Source organism: Neomonachus schauinslandi, chromosome 9 (genome assembly GCF_002201575.2).
Source record: "Neomonachus schauinslandi chromosome 9, ASM220157v2, whole genome shotgun sequence".
NCBI classification, from domain to species: domain Eukaryota; kingdom Metazoa; phylum Chordata; class Mammalia; order Carnivora; family Phocidae; genus Neomonachus; species Neomonachus schauinslandi.
In genome coordinates, this window is record NC_058411.1 from 35,775,927 (window position 1) to 35,802,192 (window position 26,266).

The 26,266-nt window shown below is 41.2% G+C and overlaps 1 protein-coding gene across 1 annotated transcript in view; it reads right to left on the reverse strand.

The window, feature by feature from the left end:
• Positions 1-26,266, reverse strand: part of LOC110590731 (nesprin-2-like) — a 255,228-nt gene that overhangs the window by 83,141 nt on the left and 145,821 nt on the right. Inside the window, 9 exon segments of the mRNA XM_044918082.1 lie at positions 1,974-2,204; positions 5,445-5,531; positions 8,792-8,848; positions 10,144-10,218; positions 10,815-11,009; positions 14,237-14,368; positions 16,774-16,956; positions 18,122-18,244; positions 21,940-22,125. Coding sequence (XP_044774017.1) covers positions 1,974-2,204; positions 5,445-5,531; positions 8,792-8,848; positions 10,144-10,218; positions 10,815-11,009; positions 14,237-14,368; positions 16,774-16,956; positions 18,122-18,244; positions 21,940-22,125 — 1,269 coding nt within the window.

Here is a 26,266-nt window from a genome sequence, read left to right on the forward strand (position 1 = left end):
ATTTTCCCACTGGGAACTTCATGTTTTTTACAGGCTCCTGGGAGGCTTTTTATATATTTCAATATTAAGTTGTATGTGCCATGGTGTTCTATAAATGAGCCAAAGATGGCCCCGGTACATCGGTCCCTAGGTTGCTTATTTTTTCACAGCAGGCCAGAGCCATCAGCTCAAATCCTACTGGCACCAAACTCAGAGTGGGACCCCACATCTGCCCCCTATCATTAAGACACAACTCTGCGGCTCTAAAAGACCCAAGCCTCTGTTGCCCTTTGGAGCTCTCTGACATCACCTAAACACACAAGCCCCTCTGGATTCCCTGCTCCCCTGGGAGTTCCTTTGCCTTCCTCCCCCACTTCGAGGTCGTGGTCCCATCTCCACTTCCCGCCACAGTGTCTGGAAGGGCACCTGTACAGAGGGATTTCCCCAGGCCTTGAGCTCCCGCCAAAATGTTGCCCGAAGAAAGCTGGCTGTGTGCTACTGCCACCTTGTGGTTGTGTCTTTCCCTTGACAGCCCCCAAATCCGTGACCTCGCTACAAGGGGCATGAGAATGGGATTCTGGTGGTGACCAAGGAAATCAGCATGGGGTCTATCCAGTCAGCAAGGCAATCAATTGGCAAATCTATCCTGGGACTCAACATCTCGAACACCTCAGGTTCAATTTAGCACAATGTGGCTCTGTGCCGTAGTACCGTTTTTTCCAGACTTGCCTGGGCCTTGTCAGCCAGACCACGAATAGTGCCAGTATTAAAGTGAACCTGCGGGCGCCTGGGTGGCTCAGTTGGTTAAGCGACTGCCTTCAGCTCAGGTCATGATCCTGGAGTCCCGGGATCGAGTCCCGCATCGGGCTCCCTGCTCAGCGGGGGGTCTGCTTCTCCCTCTGATCCCCTTCCCTCTCGTGCTCTCTGTCTCTCATTCTCTCTCTCAAATAAATAAATAAAATCTTTTAAAAAAATAAATAAATAAAAAATAAAGTGAACCTGCCCTATTAAGAGCTGACTTTTGGGGTCAGAGGTGGGGAGCTTCCTGGGGAAGGAGGTCAGCCTGTCCACCTGGGTACCCCATGAGGCAGGCGCTGGATACTGTAAGACTGTGCGCCCAAGTGGAGAAAGGGGATGACCAAGGATGGGCTACCCCCAACCCCATAACGGGCTATTGTGGGAGGAGCTCCCTGTGGCCGGGTGATATGGGGGTGCTCTGAGAGGGTGTCCTCATTCCTGGTGTCCGCTACGGCAGACAAAAGAGCCAATCAGGCCGAGACATCGGCCCAAGGCTGATCTAACCATCCTTGGGGAAGGCGCCTCAGGTATTGTGACACTTCATTATGCTGCGGTGAGGTCGTCATTCTAGCTTCTCCCTGGAGGGACACAGAGATCCCAACCTTTGGGCCGAGCCAGCAAATGTTACGACTAATGGCAAGGAAGTTTATATTCCTGTCCCCACCCCCCTCAGCAAGAGTAGGAGCATTCACAGTAAAATGGCAGCAAAGCCCATTTATGCTATATCTGTGATCTTGCAAATCCGGATATTCGGCTTCATTTCAGAAGAATGGAAGTTCTAAGGAACTTATTATGAACACAAATAACAGCATTTACTGAGCACTTCTTATGTACTTGCTACACCCGACCCTGGTTCTTGTACCTTATCTCATTTAACCCTGACAAAGTCCTAGGGGATAACCGACCACATGAGGAATACGAGGTGGAAAGTTAACGTCCCCAAGTTCACGGTTAATGTGACCGAGCTGGATCTGGACTCTACATTCTGAGCTCTTACCCGCTACTGTCTCTCCAAATACTCTGCTTCCACAAATCTCCTCAAAGAATTCCCCTGAGAACAAAAACCTGAGGCCAAGACAAACACAGGGGTCAGCGTTAACAGGAAGAAACACGCTGTTGCTCTAAGAGAACTTTGCCCAGTCTTGGAAGGGGATTGGTGCAGAGGCCAGCCCTGAACTCCAACCCCTCGGCCTTACCTGGCACCCCACCAGCTGCTGTTCCACCAACTGCTGCATGTCTGCATTTAACGTTTCCGGCTCAAACGCCACGTTGGCTTGGCGCAGCCACAGCTCCAGCTCGGCCACCTGGGTCTTGCAGGCATGGAGGACTTCCGCAGGCTTGGGCCTAGATTGCTCCACCGTGGCCTCAAATGCTCCTTGCTCATCAGAAAAGCCCAGAGCGGCAGCCTTGAGCGGACGTGTGGCACCCTAAGATAAACCCAAAGATAATCCAGCAGTGAAAAGCCACGGAATCCCAAGATTGCACATTTGAGCTTGCAAAAGCCTGTGAACTTCCAGCATTTCCCCACTTAGAAAACAAACAAATAAGGGCAGAAAAAGTAAGAAAGAAAAGAAAAATGCACCTCCACACTCATAGCAACGATCACGTGACCTGGGGCTCCAGGTTTCCAAGCAGCCGAGCCGCATGTACACAGGTGGTGTTCCCGGGCACGGAGGACGCAAACGGGCTCACGGTTCATTAAACAGTGAGTGGGCCCCAGGAGACAGGTGAGTGTGTGAGAGAGGGTGTGCGTGTGGGTGTGTGCGTCTGAAACTTCGCAGCGAATTGGCCAGGGTTTGAATGTGTGTGACACATGATTAAGCAATGCTTACATTGCGGTGAGCTCTGATCAAACAGAAAAAAAAGGCTCTTTACACACCGGCTGGGATACAAGGAAATGTGCCACACACTTAACAAGTAGATTTTAAAGTATTTTCACTTTTTCCCCCCCCCCAACATACAATGCTATTACTCATCTAAATTTCTCCCTATTAAAAGTAATGTGAGTCAAGTAATGAACTTCAGTGGGGTAACCTGGAAATTTTTCTCCTGTTCTTCAGAGAGAGTCCCTGAAACTGCTTTTCACTGTCTAGATACTCAAATATTATTAAGGACTAGGTGCTTATACTATAGTATAAAGAAAGAATGGTGTAAGATGTGTTCTTATTGCAACACCTGGGTTGCTTATTGATCCAAAAGAAAAAGAAAAGAAAAATTTCTTCCAGGTACCAAATCAAGTATTCTATTAATAATATATTAGATGTTTTCAGGGATGCCTGGGTGGCTCCGTCGGTTAAGCATCTGCTTTCGGCTCAGGTCATGATCCCAGGGTCTTGGGATCGAGCCCCGCGTCGGGCTCCCTGCTCCACGGGGAGTCTGTTTCTCCCTCTATCTGCAGCTCCCCCTGCTTGTGCGTGCTCTCTCTCTCTGACAAATAAATAAATGAATCTTTTAAAAATATATATTAGATAATTTCAATTTGGAAGTAAAAGATTTGATACACATATATATTTGCTTCCCACATCCTTTTCCAAAACACTGAAAGATCACATCAACCCTTCTAGAGAGATTCCTTTAGGAATTTGTGTATTTCTCTAAAAAATTATTGATCTCAATATTTTATTGATTATGAGTGTGATGAAATACGATGTTTCCTATATAAGGCTTTGCTAACTACACGTTAGCATCCAAAACAAAACTGTTCACAAATGTATACCCTAACTCAACTCAAATGCAGGAAAATTCCCAATGACTACAGAATTTTGTTTAAACACAGAACTTCTAGTACAACAAAAGTAAACAAAATAGGCAAGTGGTAACAACAACATGCAGGGTGTGAAAATACCCATTTTCCATACACATGGTGGGTATCAGGAAAGCTGCGTTCGCAGAAGTGTCTGAGTTGCACCTGTTTCCCCCTTGACCATCTATTAACTTCACAGAGGTGTGTTCTTTACTGACAAAACACTATTTCTCCCTTGCCTTCGTCAATATTTTTTTCAAGAATCATCTTCTTAAGGAAGTCTTCCCTTGCCTTGAGTTTCTCTGCACAGTTGGGTCTATACTTGGGAGTCACCTGGTTTCAATTTTCTTTTTTAATCCTGATTTCTTAAAAAAGAACCAGTTGTGTGGTATTACTGCCAGACACCAACTGCTAGTCATCCGATTAATTCTTTTCTAGTTTTCAGATACTGCTATCTCTTGGCGGCAAAGATTTGGGGATCCTCTTTTTTGTCACCTGAGATAACAATTGTTAATATTAACTAATTAGTCTGTGATAACTGATTTACCGTCGACCTTCTTTCTTTATTCAAAAACATTATTCGAGCACCTATCATAGACCACACACATTTTTTAATGGCAATATTGAATTTCTTTCCTTTTTCACTAATTCACTGAATTAATGAGAAAACAAGGAAGCTGGATAACTAATCTGGGCTTTACTTGCTAGTTATTTGAAACTGAAGAGAATCCAAAGGTGAACGGAGGGAAAAAAAAGAATATTTGCAACCATAGAAACTGCAATTGCTAAAGGTGGCCTGGGAAACCTGCCAGTAACCAGTTCACCCATCTCTTTTTATAGTCAAAGAAATCCAAGTTCATTTAACGCTTAAGCAATTCCCCCACCTCCCATTTCACCACTTTGCTTCTGAGAAGCTCGGGCCCACATGTAAGTTACTTGCCTGAGGTCACACAGCTCTGCAATCTTTTAATTCAGAGTCCACAGTTTTTTCCACAATCACACCCCTGCTAAATATCTTTTCTAAATGATAGCCCTAAATTCTAAAAGCAGCAATGATTTAAGCGAGTGTTCTATGATTGTGCATGTCAGGGGTCTAAAAAGTATTACCACAAGTATTTCTTGTTAAAGAGAATTATGTCGTTTCCACCATGTAACTGTAAATTAATAATACCCAACCCTTTACTGGGCTCTGGGGCCAGGCCATCATGCTAAGTGATACACACACCCTCTCATTATTTCCCATCACAAGCCCTTATTATTCCCAGTGTACAGATGGGGAAACTGAGGCATAGATAGGTTATTCAAACCACCTATGGTCACCCAACTAGTAAGTGGAACCAGGATTCAGTCTCTGATTTCATTATGCCTTGGGATCTACAAGTCCACATTCTTCACATGACTTCTCCAATCTCTAGTATCCAAGTTCGGCTCTCACTTAGTGAATGTCACACTGCTTGGTTTCTGCATCAACACACCACTGATCTAAGTAACAGGATTCAGTTAAAATGCAAGCTAATTTTCCGGTGGTGGCTGTATTTCATGCCAAAATACCAACCCTTTAAATTTACTCCTTAACATTTTACAGTCAGTTCTACAAACATCTGCAAGTCTCCCCCCGCAGCACCACCACACACACACACTTGTTACAGAAGAAAGAAGTAGTTGCTGGTGGAAAGGCTAGTTCACGCTGACAAATAGTGAGCAAGCGATAAATCCTTCCTTGCTCCGCAGCATGCTTACTTTCTAGATCAACATCTGATGGCAAATCTTCCAGTTTTCCAGGCTGACAGCACATATGAAGATGTTAAAGTTCACAAAGAACTCTTGGCTCAATATGCAAAGTATTCCAAACACAGAAAGCTTCTCAGCTCTGGATGCTCATCCAGGTACCTGAGCAGTTTGTTTGTTACCGGCAGGGACTTACCTCCTCTGTTTGGTTGGGACTCAGTGAGTCTGGTGCAAGAATTTGTGCCATGGGATTATCACATGTGCTTATTTTCTCAGCTGCCTCCTGTAAAGAAAAGAACCAGAGGTCCAGAAAACTTCCTGCCCTCGCTCCCATGTAAGTTACTCTTCCTGCACCGGCTCATTTTACATATCACCTGGTTGCAGAAATGTCCAGAAGAGTCAGGTGCATTTAGGGAAAAGTTGGTTTGTTAGGAAAAAAATCAGCTTCCCCAGGTTTGTCTTTATTTGAAAGACTTAAATTTTCCAAAGCTCTCTAGTTAATGAGGAACATACAAGGAAATCTACAGAATTCTCCATTTAAGTGGATTAATAGGGGAACTAAAATTAAATGAAGTTATATGATAAAGGTCACCTTTCAAATAATAGGGGGAAAGATTAACTTATGAAATTTGGGAAGCTCATGTCGTGATCTCAGGGTCATGAGATCAAGCCCCACATCGTGCTCCTCATTCAGCAGGGAGTCTGCTTCAGACTCTCTCTCCCTCTGCCCCTCCTTCCTGTGCACGTGTGCACACGTGCTCTCTTTCTCTCTCGAATAAATAAATACATCTTTAAAAATAAGAGTACAGGGGCACCTGGGTGGTTCAGTTGGTTAAGCGTCTGCCTTCGGCTCAGGTCATGATCCCAAGGTCCTGGGATCGAGCCCCGCATCGGGTTCTCTGCTCAGTGGGGAGCCTGCTTCTCCCTCTCCCCCTGCTCATGTGCTCTCTCTCTCTCACTCACTCATTTTTTCTCTCAAATAAATAAAATCTTAAAAAATTAAAAATAAATAAAAAATAAAAACAAGAATACAGAAGCCAATAAACACAGAGATATTCATTCTTAGAACATAAATGTAATTTGGACCACTGGATAAGTCTGGCTAAAACTGAAAATATCTCACGTCAGTTTGGGGTCAAGAAAGCGGCATTTCCATGCATTCCTGGAAGGAATAAAATTGATACAGTCTTTCTAGAGGGCAAACTTTCTACTTTGATAATTGTGTCACACTTTAAATGGATGTATACTTTGATTCAGCACTCCCACTTATTAGGTTAACCAAGGTTAAACAATGGGAAAATGATATATACACAAATAATTAACATCATGTGGTGGGAAAAGTATAATTGACCAATCTTGATTGTTCTACTTACAAGCTGCATAATCTTGGACAAGTTCACTGGGATTCTCTGTGCCTCTGAGGTAGGAATGTAACCTTCCCCACTCATGCATGTGATTATTAAACAAGATGACATATATAAAGCATCTAGCAGTAACTACCAAAATATTACTTTTCAGCTTCTTATACTGAAACCAAGAACTGCTATGAACCAAGAACTAAAAGTAAAGCTTAGACAAAATTGGAAAGGGAGGTCAGGATCATGAAGAGTCTGGAAAGGCTAAGAAGACTGTATTTTACTCAGCAGATAATCAGAATCCATTAAAGATTTCAGCTTAGCGGTAATGGGTTTAGGAAAAGTCATCAGTTACTATTGTATAAGACGTACTCAGAAAAATAACTGGAGGCTCTGAACTCAATTAGCAGCATACTCCAAAAGCCCAGGGCAGAAGTCACAACTGCCTGGAATAGGATGACGGCAAAATCATGGGAGGAGGAGAAGGATGAATGGACATCACTTGGCCACTGATTGGACATGGAAGCCAAGAGAAGTGAGGTACCTAAGATGACTCTGAAGTCTGTCTTAGACTCTGAGAACATAGTGGTGCCATAAACAGACATTGAGAAATTAGAAGAACCAATTTTGAAGGAAGGTGGTAAAATGAGTTTGAGATGAAGAAAACACATTCAAAAAGAGAAATCTGTCAGCAAGGTAGAAATGTAAAACAGACTTAAAGGAAAAGTCAAGACAAGAGGCTTGATGTGGGGATCACTGGCACAGGGGGACGACCAAACCTACAGGAGGAGATAAAACTGCCGAGGGAAATGAGAGAAGGAAGAGGACAGAACACTGGGCAAATGTCCACCATTATGTGGGTAGGGCGACAGGTGATAGAGGAGGGGCTGCAGGTATGAGACAAGAAAGTGCAGAATTAAGAAAGCCAAAGTATCCCTGCATTTCAGGAAGGAAGAGATGCTGATAGTGTCTAATGCTGGAAAGATCAATAAGGATTAGGACTCATAAAAAGACACTAAACTGATGTTCTAGATGTCAATGGCAGATTAAACATAGTCAGGGGCAAAAATCTGATTACAAAAGGGGCCAACGGTGAGGAGCTCCAAGTAAAGACTTCTAGCCACAAACGAGAGGAAGCACAGTAATTGACCCCGGGAAGCAGGATAGAGAAAGTCAATGCATTAGAGTCCCTTGCTGAGCCCAGTACAGGACATACATCCGTAAAAGATAAAGTTCTTGCCACTCACTGAACTGTGTCCGTGTGTGCATAAAAATGTGGTAAGTCCTAACTGAGGTTCAAAATGCTACCGACTGAAGAGAAAGTGGAGGCTTCTTGGAGGAGGTGGAAGATGAGAGGGCCCTGGCGGATGAGCAGGTGGTCTACAGGCGGGCTGGAAGGGAGGGGCATCCTGGGGATGCAAGGCAGTTTCTGAAGACAGTCTGGGCTTTGGGATGCTCAGTTTGTTTGGAAGGGTGGGACCACGAGGGAGAAGACTTGCTGGAGATGGGGAGACTGACTATGTCTCAGAAAGGGAAGGAACCCGTCAAGAGGCAGAGCCCAGTGCCAAGGTTTAACAAAAGGACTGGCCTAGGGGCTGGGGGGAGGGGTCAGCCCTGGAGACAGGAGCGTAAGGCAGATGGATCATAATGATGCTGGGATGTTTCAGGAACATGGGGAAAACATTGTTTTCACATTAGCTTATAATGATTTTCTAAGGTGAGGGCATTTGCCCTCTGGTTTGAGAGGTTGGAGAAGATTTGGAAGGTCATAAAGAGCAAAAAAGACATTAATACACATTATACACTACCTTGTTCAAAGAGGATTATGGGGAGACTCCTCCCCCAACTACTCCCAAAAGAGAGGTGTGTTAAATGCTTTGAAACATTATGGTGAACTTTTAAAGAGGGGCTCCTTTGAGTTACCTGTTTTGTTAGTCTGAATTCTCACATATGGAGTTCTCAGAAAATACTCTCCTATTATCACTGAGTACACAATAGAACTGCAAATAATAAGCCCGTACTTGGCTGTTTTTGAATTTGTGCAGAGGTAATGGTGAGAAGCTTAAAAAAATTCAACCCCAGCAGGTACCTTCCCTAAGCAGTCTTTCAAACAAGAAATTCTTTGGACTTACTTCCTTTACTGTCCCTGCAAGCCCCCAACCACCGAAGGTATTATGTTCAGTATTACCTGGATGATGGTTCCAGAAGACGAGGATGCTCTATCTTCCTCCATGTCCCTATCATGCTTCCAGAGTAAAGACCAAGACCCAGAAGATGGCTCTGCTTTCTTATCTCCATTCTAACACAGTAATCAATTGATTAGCAAAGAAGTAATTTCCTACCATCCTAAAAGCATCCTACTCATCTCTCTTGTAAAACTCGGTTTACCAGGCAGTGTAAAACTGTAGCCCTTAATCCCTCACGCCTTCTATTTTTCACCTCTTTCTTCGGCTAAGCAAATCATAGGAGTCTAAATGTCGTTGCTCTTCCTGAAGCCTAAAAGATATTCTGAAAAGTTGGAAGTCAGCTCACATGGCTCAAAAAGGATCTTTAAAATGGTGCTTTAGGAATTTAATCTGCTTTGGTAAAGGTAACCTTAAATGCTATCTTTAAATAACGGCCTCATGAACATGTGTTTTTGCTGTTGCCAAAGACAAACAGTTGGTATTATAAACATATCAGCTGAGAGACAAATATAGGCCTTAAATTAGAAGCAGACGGCCGGTCATTCTACTCTCGGCCCCGGTTCCTCTGCTCTCGCTACTCCTTCTGCCGTGAAGGGGCATACTCAGATTACGAAGTTGTCTGGTGGTCTGAGCACAGAGTGAGCCTGTGATCTCCCTTGTCCTACCACTCAGTTCCATGCTGTCCCAGTCTATAGAAAAGCAGGTGGTTCTGTGTGATGGTAGAGCTACTGAACAATCCATAAAATGAGAAGAGAAAGTGTCTAGTGGTTACATGTGAGACATAAAGACGACAAACTGCTGCAATTTTCTTCCTTTTGGCACAAGACCCATCATAACTTTTGTTTTTAAAGTACAAAATGGAAATTGATACCAGGAAAGGCAACTGTCCATGTCTCCTTCAGTCTGTTCTAATGAAGTCGTAAGGATGAATGGTATTAGTTGCTAACACAACTCTCTATATTGGCAATGCTGTTTCAGACTAACAAATCTGGAAACAAATTCAAATCTGGAAAAATAAAGTTCTACAAAGCACACTAGGAATGCCAACCAAACAACATACTCTCCAAACTTCAGAGAAGGTACTCAGAAGTCAGGATCCAACCAAGAACTTCACCTTCTCCCTTAGGCTAACAAGTGCGTCTGAATTACATTTCTCCCACTTGGGCTTGAAGTCAATTTAGATGCACTTAACGTTAATAATGTAGGAGAACGGCTTCAATCACCCTTATAAAACATCGGCATTAAATTTTAAAATCCTTGTGTTTCTATTCATTTTAAGAGCTTCCCATTGAACTGAACTTCTTTTAGAGATTTCAGTTCTCACGCAATGTAATGAGAAAATCATGTTCCTTACTTCACTCTTCAGGGAGCTCTCTTCTGCCTCTTCCGTGAGCGCCGGCAGGAAAGACATGGCACTGGTTTTGTTCATCTGAAAGGCACAGCACAAACGCTTGTGGCCAGTTTGCTGTCCAACATCCCCGGGATCCTGGCCCGGCTGCGCCTTGATGTAGCTAATTGTTTACTCATTTCATTCGAGCAGCCCACCCACCCACGCAGCATCTGGGTCCAATAACCTGCAGCTCATCCTGCCAAATATCATGACTCCGTCAAATCTTACATCCCTTTTACCTGCACTGCTCCCTGTGGCCCCTCCTCCAACAGTTCAAAATGGGATCCACAGGTGTGGACACTGAGTGGGCTTAGAGTGGGGCCGGGTCCATTTCTGACTTTGCACTGGGCTGACCGGTTACCACGAAGATCCTGCAGGCGTGGCTCCCACCCTCCTGCCCGTGGAATTCCATACACCCCTCAAGGAACTCGGGCATAAGAATTCCAGGTTGAGTTCAGGACAGACACACCCCAAGGATTTATATTCCCTAGTGAACAATCTCAGGCAGATGGCTCCACTTTTAAAATTCCTATAGGCCATCAACCTAGATGCCACAGGCTTTTCAGGTGACAAATAACACCAATTCAGTACTCCTGTGGGGAGTGGGACCAACATTAGCCTGAAGTCCTACCCACCTTCCACTCAGAATCCCTCTCAGCTACTCTCTGCTCTTCTGACGCTCCGGTTGATGGCATTTCTTGTTCTAATGCTTGCTGGTCTTGCTGTAAATGCTGGTGAAGGGTTAGGATGGCAGCTTTCAGGTCCACCAGCAGGTTCTCTTTCTTCTGGTTCAAACTCAGAATCTGCTTTTCCATACCTTCGATGTCTCCCTGTGCAGAAAGAGTGTTTGCATTGCTGTGAGCCCTCTGAGGCCTCTACCTGCCCCCAGGAGCTTGCATCATTTGGTATAAGGGGTGATGAGTGTTCTACGGTATCTGATGTGCAGATCCAGGAGTGAATGTCTGGGACGGTAGAGCTCCTCCTGATCCTGGCTGCAGTTCCAAATGACCTGGTGAGGGTTTATAAGCTCCCCTTATGGGATGACTTAGCTTCACCGGACACTTGATCCATCAATTCTCTGGGGGTCAAACTAAGGCTCAGAGATTTGTCACAAGCTCTGTGGGGGACTGTGGTGTGCAGCCAGGGCTGACGGCCAGAATACACAGGGTCAGGGCCCGGGAAGTTTCCCAGGACATTTGTAAGCAGACTAACATTCAGGAACCACTCAGAAAAAACAAGGTGAGAAATCTCACACTTCCATGATGGCTTCTGAAGCCGTCTTTACTATTACTGAATTCATTTACTTTTTCTCACAAAATTTCCTACAAAATGGGAATAAACAAGCAAATAGAGGGAGCGTGAAGTGTAACTTACCACGGGAATGATGGACACATGATTCCAAGTTTTATAACATTACTTTAAAAATGTGTATGATTGGTGGGTGGGAATAAAATGCTTCTATGTGGCAGAAGGGCCCTTGCCCACTGTCCGTCTAAGACAAATATAGAATTAAAGAATCCTAGATTTGGAGGACATAGCAGGTGTCTAATAGAACATCCTCCTCTCTTAACCCCCGTGAAAGGCATCATTCCACCGCTGTCTGAGCCCTGCAGTGAGTGCTGCATCAGAAGACAACCCGCTCCTTATCAGCAAACCTTCCCGTACTGGCATTTTTATTTCTAATATATTCCTCAAACCCCTGTTCATTTGTTCGTCCGTTCCTTCCTTCTTTCTTCCCATCCATCAATCCGTGCATCCTACAGACATTCACAGAATCATTCCCTTTCTTACAGAGAAGCCTACCATGTCTCCGCATGTAAGTGAGAGTTCTAAGGTCCAGGGAGGAATTTTCCAGGGCTGCAGGTAGCTAGTGACGGAGCACAGACCCAGACTCCCTGATACCCACCTCCAGAGCCCCTCTGCTACCTCACACATTCTGACACCAATAACCCTATTCTGTCTGAAGCGAAACTTCCTGTAATTGCTTTGGGAAATGAGAACTAAAGTAAATAGGAGTTGGCAATGCTGTGTGTCCATTTTCAATAAACACTAAACTTCAGAGTTAAAATGCCTCCCAACAGACCTAACATGCCAGCCATTAGAATAACCCTAAGAGAAACAGCAGTTTGCACACCAACCTTATAGAGGCACAGTAGTTCTCAAAGTGGCATCTACAGAACCCCTGGGGGTTCCCATTCGGTGAGGTCAAGATCGTTTTCATAATAATACTAAAATGTTATCTGCCCTTTTTACTCTGCTGCCATTTTTCACTATAGGATGATGCTAAAGCAATGGTGGGTAAAACTACTTGCACTTCATATGAATCAAGGCAGGGACATCAACTATATTAGTTACTAGATTCTTCACTATCATGTGCTCAACTGTAAAAAAAAAAAAAAAAAAAAATTTGGCTTAAAAATATGCTTTTTTTTTTAAAAGAATATTCTTGATAAAGAACATGCACTTTTAATACTCTGTGTGACAAGGTGGAAAGTACGCATAAAGCGCTTCTGCCGTGTGCCAAAGTATGATGATGGAGGAAAAGCTCTGTGTGGTTATTTAAGTTTTGAGCTGAACTACCCATTTTTTTCATAAAATGCTATTTTCACTTAGAAAAATACAGCTGCTAAGCTAGACAAATATAGAAATACTAACAGATTTTTCTGAAAAGATAAATGTTAATATTAGCAAGTGTGAATTTTTTAATATCAACTACTGAAATGTTTACATATTTGGAGGATCTGTGTGACTGGCGAAACAAAATTTTCCAAACGATCAAGGATGACATCATAAAACCATGCACAGTTAGAAGATCCATTCAAAGTACAAGTAGGCCAACGGGTCTTAATGCAAGAGCATGAAAGTTCATTGACATGGATTTGGATTCCATTTAACAACAAACCTGTGAGTAAGTTCTACTTGTTGGAGTTTAGTTTCAAAGAATGTCGACAATTTTTCAAAAAGGTTATTAAAATATTCCTTTCTTTTCCAAGTACATCTTGTTGAGAGGTTGGGTTGTTTTTATATACTTCAAACACAACTACATACCTCAACAGATGGAATGCAGAAGCAGGTGAGAATCTAGTTGCCTTCTACCAAGCCAGACATTTAAGAGATTTGCAAGAATGTAAAACAAGGTCACTCCTCTCACTACATTTGCTTTTGGAAATTGTAACTCCTTCCATAAAAATGTTATTTCTATCAATATGTAATGGGTTTATCATTGTTATTTTAAAATAAACTAAATTATTTTTACATGTTTGAGTTTTCGTTTCTTTCTATATCAATAGATATGATTCATATAAACCAAAGCTCTTTGGGGTCCTCATATTTTTTAATGTGATGGGAAATTTAACAGATTTGCAATACTGAGTCTTTAATGTTGAGTCTGCCTTACTGAGTCCACCACCTAATAGGTGTGTCCCCTTAGACCCCTCTCTGTAAGTAATTTGCTTTAGACCTCACAGCTAGCAAGTGTCATAACCCGGTTTTGAATACCATAGCATTCACCTGCCCAAATCAGCTTCATAGTGGGATAAATGCAGCTCTTTACAATGCTTGGCACACAATCAGGTTTTTTTGTTATAGAAATACTAATTCGAAAACAAAGACTAAATTAAAAAAAAAAAAACCAAAAAACCCTAGCAGTAGAGGGTTAATATGCACACCACTGTAACTGGGTCCACAGGATATTGCTAAGTATGGCACATGGAAATACTACTTAGTGTATGAAACTCTTCAGTACAACAGGGTTCAGGGTGTTTAGCTGTAAAGCCCAGCCCGCTCACCCTGCCTGGCCCCTATCTCAGAAAGCGAGGTGGAAAATCAGGTTGTCCAAATATCCTGTGTGACATCAGCTTCTTCGGTGGCAGAGCAAATTCAGACCCAAATGCACCTCTTTTATGAAATCGGAATGGAAAGTGAACATACACATCATATACCTTCAGTTGGAAGAGGGGAGGAAACACACTGAACCATCCCAGAGGCTTCTAGACACCAATCGCTTAGTAAGCGACTGCTGAATGAACTACAGGGCAAATCAATTAAAGAGACATACCTGTACTTGTGCCAGGTTGGCAGCTTGGTCTGGTGACAGACGTTCATGGGAGAACTCAGCTGAGTAATCATTTAAGATCTGCTTCAGATTTTCTATGTCTTCATTGCATTCATCGGTCTGTTTTATGACGATCTATAAAAGAGCCCCCCCCCCAAAGAAGAATCTTTGTCATAATCTAAGGACTAGATTCATGGATTACCTCCAACATCTATCCCCACCACAAGTTTCAATCAATTACAACAAATACACACCCACCTAGGTTGCAGTAGAAAATGGAAGCCTAAATACAGAGAGAAATGTTCATAGAGCTGGCACCTGACTTTCCTGCTCTACTAGATGCCAGGACACCTCGAGCAGCGCTTGGAGTACAAGCATAAGACGACATGCCTTTGCTCGTAAGTCTAGTGGGCTTATTCTGGGAAGCATTTGATGGCATGTGAACATGAAGTTGCCAAGTTTTATGAAACTACTGGTATGTTGTACATGCTCTTTTAATGCATGCTCGATGTGATGCTTTCCACACAGAAAGGTGACATCACTGATTCAGAGCGGAAAGGGCATGTGATCTGACAGATGAGAAGTCTTCCCATTCCAGCCACATCCTCATCCGGTAGCCCTTGGGATCAGTGATGTACATTTTATGAGTAAGAGGCTGAGGGTTCAAGAGCAGTCTGAGTTGGCAGGAGGAAAAGGCAAAATTAACCAGAAAACACATTGAATCTAGTGTTAAGGAAGTAGTGAAGCTCAAACCTATTTGTGGACTAAGCTGTATGATCAACGTATGATAGAAAGATAAAGAAAGTATATATATGTAAAAAAAGATAAAGTATGCTACACAATGAAGCAAAATGCCTTTTAAAACTTCAAAGTTTCTGGCCAACACAGAATTCTTCCTTGTATTTTCTTTAATATTTAATCATAATTTTAGCTGTGGGCTGGAAATAAGTAACTAGGTTCACTGCACACACCTGTTCCCCAACCCTCGATAATGAGCTACATTCTATTACCCACTGCCCTCCCCAAAGTAATTTGTCTTGTTTTCCAAAATGAGGGCACTTACAATATCCAAAATAGAAATTAAAAGAAATGTACCATATTCTAATGATTTTCATTACCACTGGCTTACTTAATTTTGAAATATATGAGATGACATCTGATTTCCACTTACATAATAACATGGAAAATTTAAGCAGCACAGTTTGAGACCTAACGGCACAAAAGATAATTTCTTCTTCTATTTCCCCCTTCTCATCCTGTGAAGAAGCCACTTTAAAGCATAGTTACAACTGTTATTTTCTTTTCCTGACCAGGAAACCAATAAAGCACATACACACACACAAAAAGATTAAAAAGAATAGATCAAATTTGTATCTCTGTTTTCTTCTCTTTATCATATTAAAAAGTAGTACACAGAGTACCTGATCTTTTTTCTCCCTGTGGTTGTTAGGAAATGACATCTGCTGATCAGTAGCCAGGACAGAGAGATTCTATGAGCTAAGACTCAAACCAGAGCTTACAATATCTTCAAATCTTAGGAGAACACAAAGTAGCCAGCTGAATGGGAATGAAATTTAAGAGGGACAATGAGCAGCTTTCTCCCCTACAATCAGGTGGTGGTTGGGAAGGAGGGGGAAAAAATAACCTTTCTCCCACCCCAACCTAATCTAACAAGGAAAAACCAGTGGGTGGTGGGAGGATGGGGTGGGACCTCCCAATGGAGTTGAAAAGTCTGTGGAATTTAAGGCTCTTTCAGCAACTTTCTGTTCTTGTGAAAGTGGTTGTTAATCTAGGAATGCAAACCAAAGAAAAATGTAATTTCTATCTAATAATGATTCCTGACCTGGGCCTGGAGATCAATCAAAACATAAGAATTAAAAAAAAATACCCTCTGTGGAGAGGATGAAAGATGCTATCAGTTAGAAGAAAGAGACCCTGATATGGGGAATGAATGATACCAGGAGTCTAGAAACTCAAATTCTTGTCTTATTTGCACATAAATTAATCTGGACACAAGTTAGCTCAGTGGTCTTTCAGCAAGTCATCTAATCTTCTGACTCTTGTCTCCTTTTATGTAAAAATAAGTTTGCAAGGTGCCAACTCTATCTGTACCATATGTTGGAGAGTAAAATGAGATGATTAATAGGAAAGTGACTGAAATGTATAGAGAGATTATTATGGTGCTGGTTACTGTAAGGGTCTCAGGAGATTGTACCGCTCAGGTTCGAATCTCTCCCCATAGCATTTACTTGTGGAGTTCTTCAATAATCATAGGATGGAATCAAACAGATCATAACTATGCTTTAGTGCTTTCGACAAAACAAGAGTAAGAACTGAGAATTTGAGCAATAAGATACTCTCTTTTATCAAATGTCACCTCTTGGATAATAATACTGGAAGAGACCAAGAGGAATCAACAAAGGCAGCATCTAACAGTCATGGGACTCTCACTGACCCAACCATTAAAACCGAAAACAAAACCAGCTTTTGCCAAACATTTTCAGCCTATAAGTTGGCTGTCATCATCATAAACTGCTCACCTTTAATAATTCATTTTGTTCCTGAGTCACATTTTCCAAGAGTTTTATGTCTTGTAAAAGCTGATTTGTCCGCTGAAACACAGGTAGAGGTTTCATTCCTGTCTGGGGCCACCGCAGTTCCACTTGGTAAGACATGAGTTCAGCAATGGCTTTCTTCATGGGACGGATGTTTTCAAGTATGACCTTAATTGTATCAGATAAGCATGGTACATAAATGAAAAGAAATGGCCACTGCTGAGTCTGTTCAAAGTTAAAATACTGTATGATTTAGTCTTTAATCTATAGTTTTGATTTTTAAAGCATTTCCTTGGCTCAGACTGAAAAGAACTCTCAGATCACTTGTGACTGGATGGCTGAAGGTCTCAGGAAAGAAGGCCTGAGGCAAGAGTAACCCATCAGCGCTAGGTTCTGCGTTTGGACCACCCTTGCCTTCCCTCTCTTCGCTGCCCCCCGCTCTCTGCAGAACTAGTGCTTTGCTTTGTGTCACCAGGCAGTGAGCTGTCCAAGGGCAAATACTACCTCTGACGTTCCGAGCCTCTGCGCCTAGCATGGGGCTTCCCACAGGAAGCTCTCAAAAAATGCTTCTTGAACGGTCCTGCCAAATTTCCGAAGTCCCAAAAATATAATTATATTTTGCTTGAATGACACCTGCTCCATCAAGCTCTGGATTTATATAATCCTGGGAGGTAGGTATCAGAACTTCCATGTCACAGTACAGAAATTGGGTGCACAGAAGTTAGAAGACCCAGAGGAGGTCAGACTGTAAAAGGCAGAACTGGGAGTAGAGTCCAGGCCTGCCTGATTCCAAAGCACGGGCTCCTAACCACTAGGCTGACAGGGAATCAAGTCTGTATGCTGTTTAATATGTCCCAGATCCCGTGCTAGGGGCTCTGTATACACCGTAATTGTCCAGTACAATCACTACAATACCAATGTGCAGATATGAAAGAGAATCCAAGAAACGTTAACTAAATTGCTCAAAGTCACATAGCCCGTAAGCAGTGCAGTTGGGTCTAGAACGCAGTTCTCTTGACCTAGAGGCTCAAGCTCTTGAACTATTAAGCACTGGGAATTGACATGAAGGCAAAACTCCCAAACTCTGAAGTTTTCAGAAGAAAAAGCAGAACAAAACAAAAAAAAACCTATAGGAAAATTATCTTTTTACACATAGTACTGTATGATCTAAAACATGGTATTTATTGTCATTCCTATCTATTTCCCAACTTTATTTTGCTATTATTCTAGCAAGACTAAGTACTTTTTATCGCATCATATTATTACATATTTAAAAGTAAACATAATAAGTATTATAAGAAAATGTTTTTAATAATGATCCATGCTTCCTTACCTCCCCATGCTTAAGATGTTCTTCCGGTGAAAAATCAAATATTTCTTTTGATAAGAGGATAGCTCTGATTTTTGAAACTTTTTTCTCTATTGATTTTACTTCAGTTTCCATAGCAACCACATCCTAGAATTTCAGAAACAAAAACTCTCATGCAGTATATACTGTCTGTTAATAATCCACAAAACACAACTTATTGCTATGTATTCTATTCTCCTATTTAATAAAAAATGCCACTTATACTTCTTAAAAATTAACCAAGTCTATCTTCAACAAATGGTGTTGGGAAAACTGGACAGCTACATGCAAAAGAATGAAACTGGACCACATCCTTATAATATACACAAAAATAAACTCAAAATGGATTAAAGACCTAAATGTGAAATATGAAACCATAAAAATCCTAGAGGAGAACAAGGTAGTGACTTCTTTGATGTTGGCCATAACATCTCTCTAGATATGTCTCCTGAGGCAAGGGAAACAAAAGCAAAAATAAACCACTGGGTCTACATCAAGATAAAAAGCTTCTGCACAGCAAAAGAAACAATCAACAAAACTAAAAGGCATCCTACGGAATGGGAGAAAATATGTGTAAATGACATATCCAATAAAGGGTTAGTACCCAAAATATATAAAGAACTTATACAGTTCAACACCAAAAAATCCAAATAATCCAATTAAAAATGGGAAGAAGACGTGAACAGACATTTCACCAAAGAAGACATACAGATGGCCAACAGACACATGAAAAGATGCTCAACATCACTCATCATCAGGGAAATGCAAATCAAAACCACAATGAGATATCACCTCACATCTGTCAAAATGGCTAAAGTAAAAAACACAAGAAACAAGTGTTAGCAAGCATGTGGAGAGAAAGGAAATGTGTGCTGTTGGTGGGAATGCAAACTGGTGCAGCCACTGTGGAAAACAGTCTGGAGGATCCTCAAAAAGTTAAAAATGGAATTACCATGTGATCCAGTAATTCCACTAGTGGTAAAGAATACAAAAACACTAATTTGAAGAGATTCAGCACCCCTATGTTTATTGCAGCATTATTTACAATAGACAAATTATGGAAGCAACCTAAGTGTCCATCGATAGATGAGTGGACAAAGAAGATGTGGGGTATATATATATAATGGGATATTACTTAGCCATAAAAAAGAATGAAATCTTGTCATTTACAACAAGATGGATGGAGCTAGAGAGTATAATGCTAAGTGAAATAAGTCAGTTAGAGAAAGACAAATACCATATGATTTCACTCATATGTGGAATTTAGGAAACAAAACAAATGAATAGAGAAAAAAAAGAAACAAACCAAAAACCAGACTCTTAACTATAGAGAACAAACTGATGGTTACCAGAAGGAAGGTGGGTGGGGGCTGGGTGAAATAGGTGAAGGGGTTTAAGAGTACACTTATTGTGATGAGCACCGAGTAACGTACAGAATTGCTGAATCACTATATTGTATACCTGAAACTAACATAACACTATATGTTAACTATACTGGAATAAAAAAAAACTAACAAAGTGTACATAGATGTTGACTGCTTTATTTTATTTTATTTATTTATTTGAGAGAGAGAGAGTGAGCAAGAGAGAGCACAAACAGGGTGAAGGGCAGAGGGAGAAGCAGACTCCCCACTGAGCAGGGAGCCTGACGTGGGACTTGATCCTGGGACTCTAGGACCATGACCTGAGCCGAAGGCAGATGCCCAACTGACTGAGCCAGCCAGGCACCCTGTTGATTGCTTTCAATAAAAAGGTCATTCTATTAATAGCATACCACACTATAAAGCATTGCTTATACCTTGTTGAGTTAAAACTTTTCATAAGGCCAACTTTCAATTATTCACACTATGAGATCAAAAGTATTATGCATCTGAATCAATTTTTTAAAGTTTATTTGTATTTTTAGTAATTTCTATATCTAACATGGGGCTCACACTCATGACCTCAAGATCAAGAGTTGGATGCTGTCCCAACTGAGCCAGCCAGGCACCCCTGAATCAATTTTTAAGTAAATTCTCAATATCTACGAACTCTTTAGATTTATCTTTGGAATGTGTTTAAACACTGAAATACAAGTGGGTCTAACATTTAAAAAAATTCTATCACTTTATATAAAATGATAAAGTCACCCTTGGAAAACAAACACAAAAGAAGCTGGAAAAATTGACAGGATTTTCTTGCCAATACCCCAATGAACTATTGTCATGCAGAGTCACTAAATTACTTTATAACATCCTCAGATTAATTTATAAACAATAGATCACCTGCCCAGTGGTTATTCTCCGATCAATGCCAACCTCTAGGACTTAGCCAAGAACCTTACAGTGAAAATGCTGCATTGTGTGCTATAAACCCACACACGGGCTACAGATCCCACGTGTGGAAGAATATGTGCTGTAAAACCATAAATGGATGAATACAGGCTACAAACCCTTCATATTGAAGTCCACCTGCACTGTAAGAAGGCCTTCAGACCTTTACTTAAGAGCTCAGTGCAGAGGGGCGCCTGGGTGGCTCAGTTGGTTAAGCAGTTGCCTTTGGCTCAGGTCATGGTCCCAGGGTCCAGGATCGAGTCCCACATCAGGCTCCCTGCTCAGTGGGGAGTCTGCTTCTCCCTCTGCCTCTATCCCTGGCTTATGCTCTCTCTCTCTCTCTCAAATGAATAAATAAAATCTTAAAAAAAAAAGAAAAAAAGAGCTCAATGCAGAGAGACACCGTAGTGACCAAAAGGTACAGCTAATAATGAAGGGGATAGGAAAAACTACATAGAAACAGACTGAGGGTTTCAAACTCAAGCAGTTTGGAGCCATTTAATATCAGATAAACGTAACTTTTTAAGCAAATGAAACAATGAGTATAGCAACTTTGTAGTGATATCTCCAAGTTATGAAGAAAAGTTAAATTATATTGGAATTATTTTTTTGCCTCTTATATTGAAAAAGATATAAGAAAGCATATAATATCTCTTAGAGTAATTTGTATCAAAAATTGTAAAAGCATTTAAAAACCTTGGCATAAGCTTCAATAACCAAGAATGTTTAACAATGATTATTCCCTGAAGTTACATTAAGTGTGACGTAGGGAATGTAACTGAGAAACAAAAAGTAAATAATTAAGACTAATTGTACCTGCCTTTGCTATGTGACTTCATCCTTAAATAAATGCCTCACACGTTTCAAACTAAAATAAATAAAATTATTTAAAAATCCTGTGGCTGCCATACAGCAGCCCCACAGTAAATATTTGCTATTGGTGAATAAAGACTTGGGAGGTTATCTGTTTAACTCCCTCTTTGCTAGTCTGTGCTTTTGTATCAATAATATCACCTCTCTGACAAAAAGAAAACAGTGAGTTTCTTTGATCAGGATTCTTTCCTTTAAATAGACCATTTCTGGACTGAGAATGGGGATATGTACCATGGGTTGCAAATTAAAGTAAAATATAATTCAAGAAATAAGAACATAGGGGCACCTGTGTGACTCAGTTGGTTAAGCATCTAACGCTTGGTTTCGGCTCAGGTCATGATGTCAGAGTTGTGAGATCGAGCCCCGTGCCAGGCTCCTTGCTCAGCATAGAGTGTGCTTGAGATTCTCTGCCACTCTCTCTCTCTCTCTGCCCCTCCCCCTACTCGCTCACCCTCTCTAAAATAAAATCTTAAAAAAAAAAAAAGAAATAACATAAATGAAAAACATACCAGACCAATGTCTTCATATAATTAGGAGTTGATTAGCAGTATAACTCTAATTTACTAAATGAAATATAAATTAAAAATAAGAAATCACATCTTTATAGGGCCAACTCACATCAGCCACCTGCTGAATCTGTGGAAGGCTTTCCATGATTTTTTGTTGTAAAGCTGCTACTTGATGAGTTAACTCTTGTACAGACTGTGCTAAATCATCGGTTTCAAAAATTATTGACAAGTCTTCTAGATCCGAGAAAATTGAATGCAAAAGACTGTGTTTCTGTTCTGAATCTTCCAAAGCCATCTACACAGTGGAAAACAAGGGAAAAAAAGAGAGAACATCAAGATACTGAAACAAGTTGATTAAAATTTAAATCAGAGAAAATTTTGTAATTATGTATCGTGATGTACTGTGATGATTTCACAATACGTGCAAATATCAAATCGTTACATTGTATACCTGAAACTCATATAATGTATGTCAATTATACCTTAGTAAAAAAAAGTGTAAATCAAGGGCGCCTGGGTGGCTCAGTCAGTTAAGCATCTGCCTTCGGCTCAGGTCAGTCCCAGGGTCCTGGGATGGAGTCCTGCATCAGGCTCCCTATTCAGCAGGGACCCTGGTTCTCCCTCTCCCTCTGCCCTGCTCATTCCCTCTCTCAAATATATAAATAAAATCTTAAAAAAAAATAACACGTTCTTCATACTTTTAAAAAAAATGTAAATCAGAGAAATTTTAAATTTGTCTCAGTATTTCAAAGTCCTACTCATATCATTTCTTTTTTATTTTAATAAAGATTGTATTTATTTATTTGACAGAGAGCAGGAGAGCGAGAGAAAGTACAAGCGGGGGAGCAGCAGAGGGAGAGGAAGATGCAGACTCCCCACTAAGCAGGGAGCCCGAAGCGGAGCTCGATCCCAGGACCCTGGGATCATGACCAGAGCCGGAGGCAGATGCTTAACTGACTGAGCCACCCAGGCGCCCCAACAACACTGGGTGGCTTTAGAGCAACTCCAGCAGCTATTTTATACCATGTAACCCTGCTCCTCCAGCCAACGGTGACAGAACCAGGAACACCTGACCTGTAGTCCATCCCTCTGTAATTTGAAATTAGGGCCAAGTGGGCGCCTGGGTGGCTCAGTTGGTTAAGTGACTGCCTTCAGCTCAGGTCATGATCCCGGGGTCCTGGGATCGAGTCCCGCATCGGGCTCCCTGCTCTGCAGGGAGCCTGTTTCTCCCTCTCCCACTCCCCCTGCTTGTGTTCCCTCTCTCACTGTGTCTCTCTCTGTCAAATAAATAAATAAAATCTTTAAAAAAAAAAAAATGAAATTAGGGCCAAGAAAGCCATTCAGGCTCTCTCTCATTGACTGGACTTGTACTTTTGGGAACGTGAATTTGAGAGAAATAGGTAAATGAAGTGGGGATGGGAAATGAAGTGGCAATCCTGTGACTTGTCAGTCCTGGTGCCACGGTCCTGGCAGGACATCCCACAGGATGCTACTGATTGCCCTGAGACATCCCTACGGCTCGAGCTGACCCGAATAACTTGGCACCAAAGGGACTCTACCTGATAAAACCAAATTAAAGTGAAAAACCTCCATTTTTATAATTTCTTAGACATTCGTCCTTATAATTTCTTTCTTTTTCTTTTAACAATTAGAATGTATTAACTTTCAAACTTAACATTTCAAAATATCTCAGCCACCAACTGGAAATGTTCAACCTGCTCATGTAGTCTTCAGGTAATTCCATAAAATATAATACGGTATGAGAAAGAACATCTGCTTAATTCAATTAGAATTCTAGTCATAAGTCTCTAAAACTTATAAGGTTATTCAGAATTTATATTGTCCTTATTCAAGATACTAGAAGAAGAAAACTTTATGGAAAACAAACCTTAAAACCAATGCTTTTTTACCAATAATACTATTTATAATAGCATTATAAACAAAATACTTAGGGATAAATTCAGCAATTTATGTGTAAGACCTGTACACTGAAGATTATGAAACACTGCCGAGAGAAATTAAAAAAGACCAAAATAAAAAGATACATCATGTTCCTGGACTGGAATAGTCAATATGGTTAAGATGTCAATTCTTGCCAAATTGATCAACACATTTGATGCAATCCACTCAAAATTCCAATAGGCCTGTGTCTATTGACAAACTGATTCCGAAATGCATATGGAACTGCAAAAGACCCAGATTAGCCAAAACAAATTTGAAAAAGGACTAGTTGTAGAATTCATGGGACCTGGTTTCAAGACTTACTATAAAGCTATAGTAATCCAGACTGTGTCACATCAGTGAAAGGACACACAGATGAGCAGAACAGAAGAGAAAGCCTAGAATTAGACCCACATTGATTTTCAACAAGGTAGTTGATTTTATTTTTTATTTTTTTATGTTTTTAAGATTTTATTTATTTATTTGACAGAGAAAGACACAGCGAAAGAAGGAACACAAGCAGGGGAAGTGGGAGAGGGAGAAGGAGGTTCCCCACTGAGCAGGGAGCCCGATGTGAGGCTCAATCCCAGGACCCTGGGATCATGACCCAAGCCAAAGGCAGACGCTTAGGGACTGAGCCACCCAGGTGCCCCAAGGCAGTTGATTTTAAATAAGGCACCAAAGTAATTTAATGGTGAGTCTTTTCAACAAATGGTGCTGGAACACTCAGAACCCATAGAAAAAAATGAACGTTCATACCATATTCAAAAACAAACTTGAAATTGATCTAAGAGTTAAAACTATAAAATTTCTAGAAGAAAAGACAGGAGGAGACCCTTGTGACCCTGGGTTAGGTAAAGACTCCTTAGATACAACACAAAAGGCTAAGCCATAAAAGAAAAATATTGATAAATTGGACTCCATCAAATACCTAACATTTGCTCTCTGAAAGACAAGACTGAGAATGAAAAGGCAAGCCACAGACCAGGAGAATATTTGTAAATCATATATCTGATAAAGGGTTGGTTTTTAGAATATTTTATAAATAACATTTACAATTCAATAATAGAAAGACAAACAGCCCAATTAAAAAATTCAACAGACATATCACAAAGGAAGTATACAAATGACAAACACATAAGTAAATTACATTCAGATAAATAAGTAGTTACTCATAAAGAAAGGCCATTTAAACCATCCCATGAGATACCACCACATACCACTAGAATGGCTAAAATTTAAAAGACAGATACCATCAAGTGCAGGTGAGAACATGGAGCAATTAGAACTCACATGGTCAGGTGGCTGAAAATGGTCCAGCCATTTTGGAAAACAATTTGACAGTTTCTTATTCAGTTAAATACTTACTATAAAAGCCAGCAATCATACTCCTAGGTATTTACCAAATGATATGACATGAAGACATACATCCACACAAAGATCTGTATATGAACGTTCACAGCAGCTTTGCTCACAGTAGCCTGTGATGGGGAGCTCCTAAATGGACCCTCCTAATCCCCACCTCCTGATATCCATGCCCTTATAATCAGCTTTTTTTTTTTTTTAAAGATTTTATTTATTATTTGACAGAGAGAGACACAGCGAGAGAGGGAACACAAGCAGGGGGAGTGGGAGAGGGAGAAGCAGGCTCCCTGCAGAGCAGGGAGCCCGATGCGGGACTCGATCCCAGGACCCCGGGATCATGACCTGAGCTGAAGGCAGTCACTTAACCAACTGAGCCACCCAGGCGCCCTAATCAGCTCCTTTGAAGGTAGGCTGGGCTTACTGATTTACTTGCTTATTTACTATTGGCTTTACTGATTTACTTACTGAGATGTCACTTCCTGTTTTTGTCCTGGGGGCTCCCTCTTTTAGATTGTTCATAGTGAGGAAAGTCAACTACCATGCCATGCGGCAGCCTTGTGGCAGAGGGCCACATGTCTGTACGTGCAAGTACATCTTCTGAGGCCTGCTAATAGCCAAGTGAATGACCTTGGAAGTGCCTCCTGTCTTTTCCCTCACCCAAACTGAGGCTTGACTGCATTCTTATGAGACCTTGAGCCAGAGGCACTCAGCTAAGCCATGCCTGAATTCCTGACCCACAGAAACGGAGGTAATCAACATCTATTGTCTTAAGCTGCTAACCTAGCACAGCCCCAAACTTGAAACAAGCCAAATGTCCATTAACTGGTGAAGGGATTAACATATTGCATATTTCCATAAATGGGACACTACTCACCAAGCAAAACATGAACTATCTATAAACATTAACAACCTGGATGAATCTTGAAAACATTATGCCAAGTAAAAGAAGTCAGGTATAAAAGATACATATTGTATGATTCTATTTATAGGACATTGTGGAAAAGGCCAAGCTATATTAATAGAAAATAGTGAGTGAGTGATTCATAGGGCTAAAGATCGGTGAAAGGGGACTGACTGCAGGAGACAGAGGAAACTTTTTGGGGTGATGGAGATGTCCTTTATATTGATGG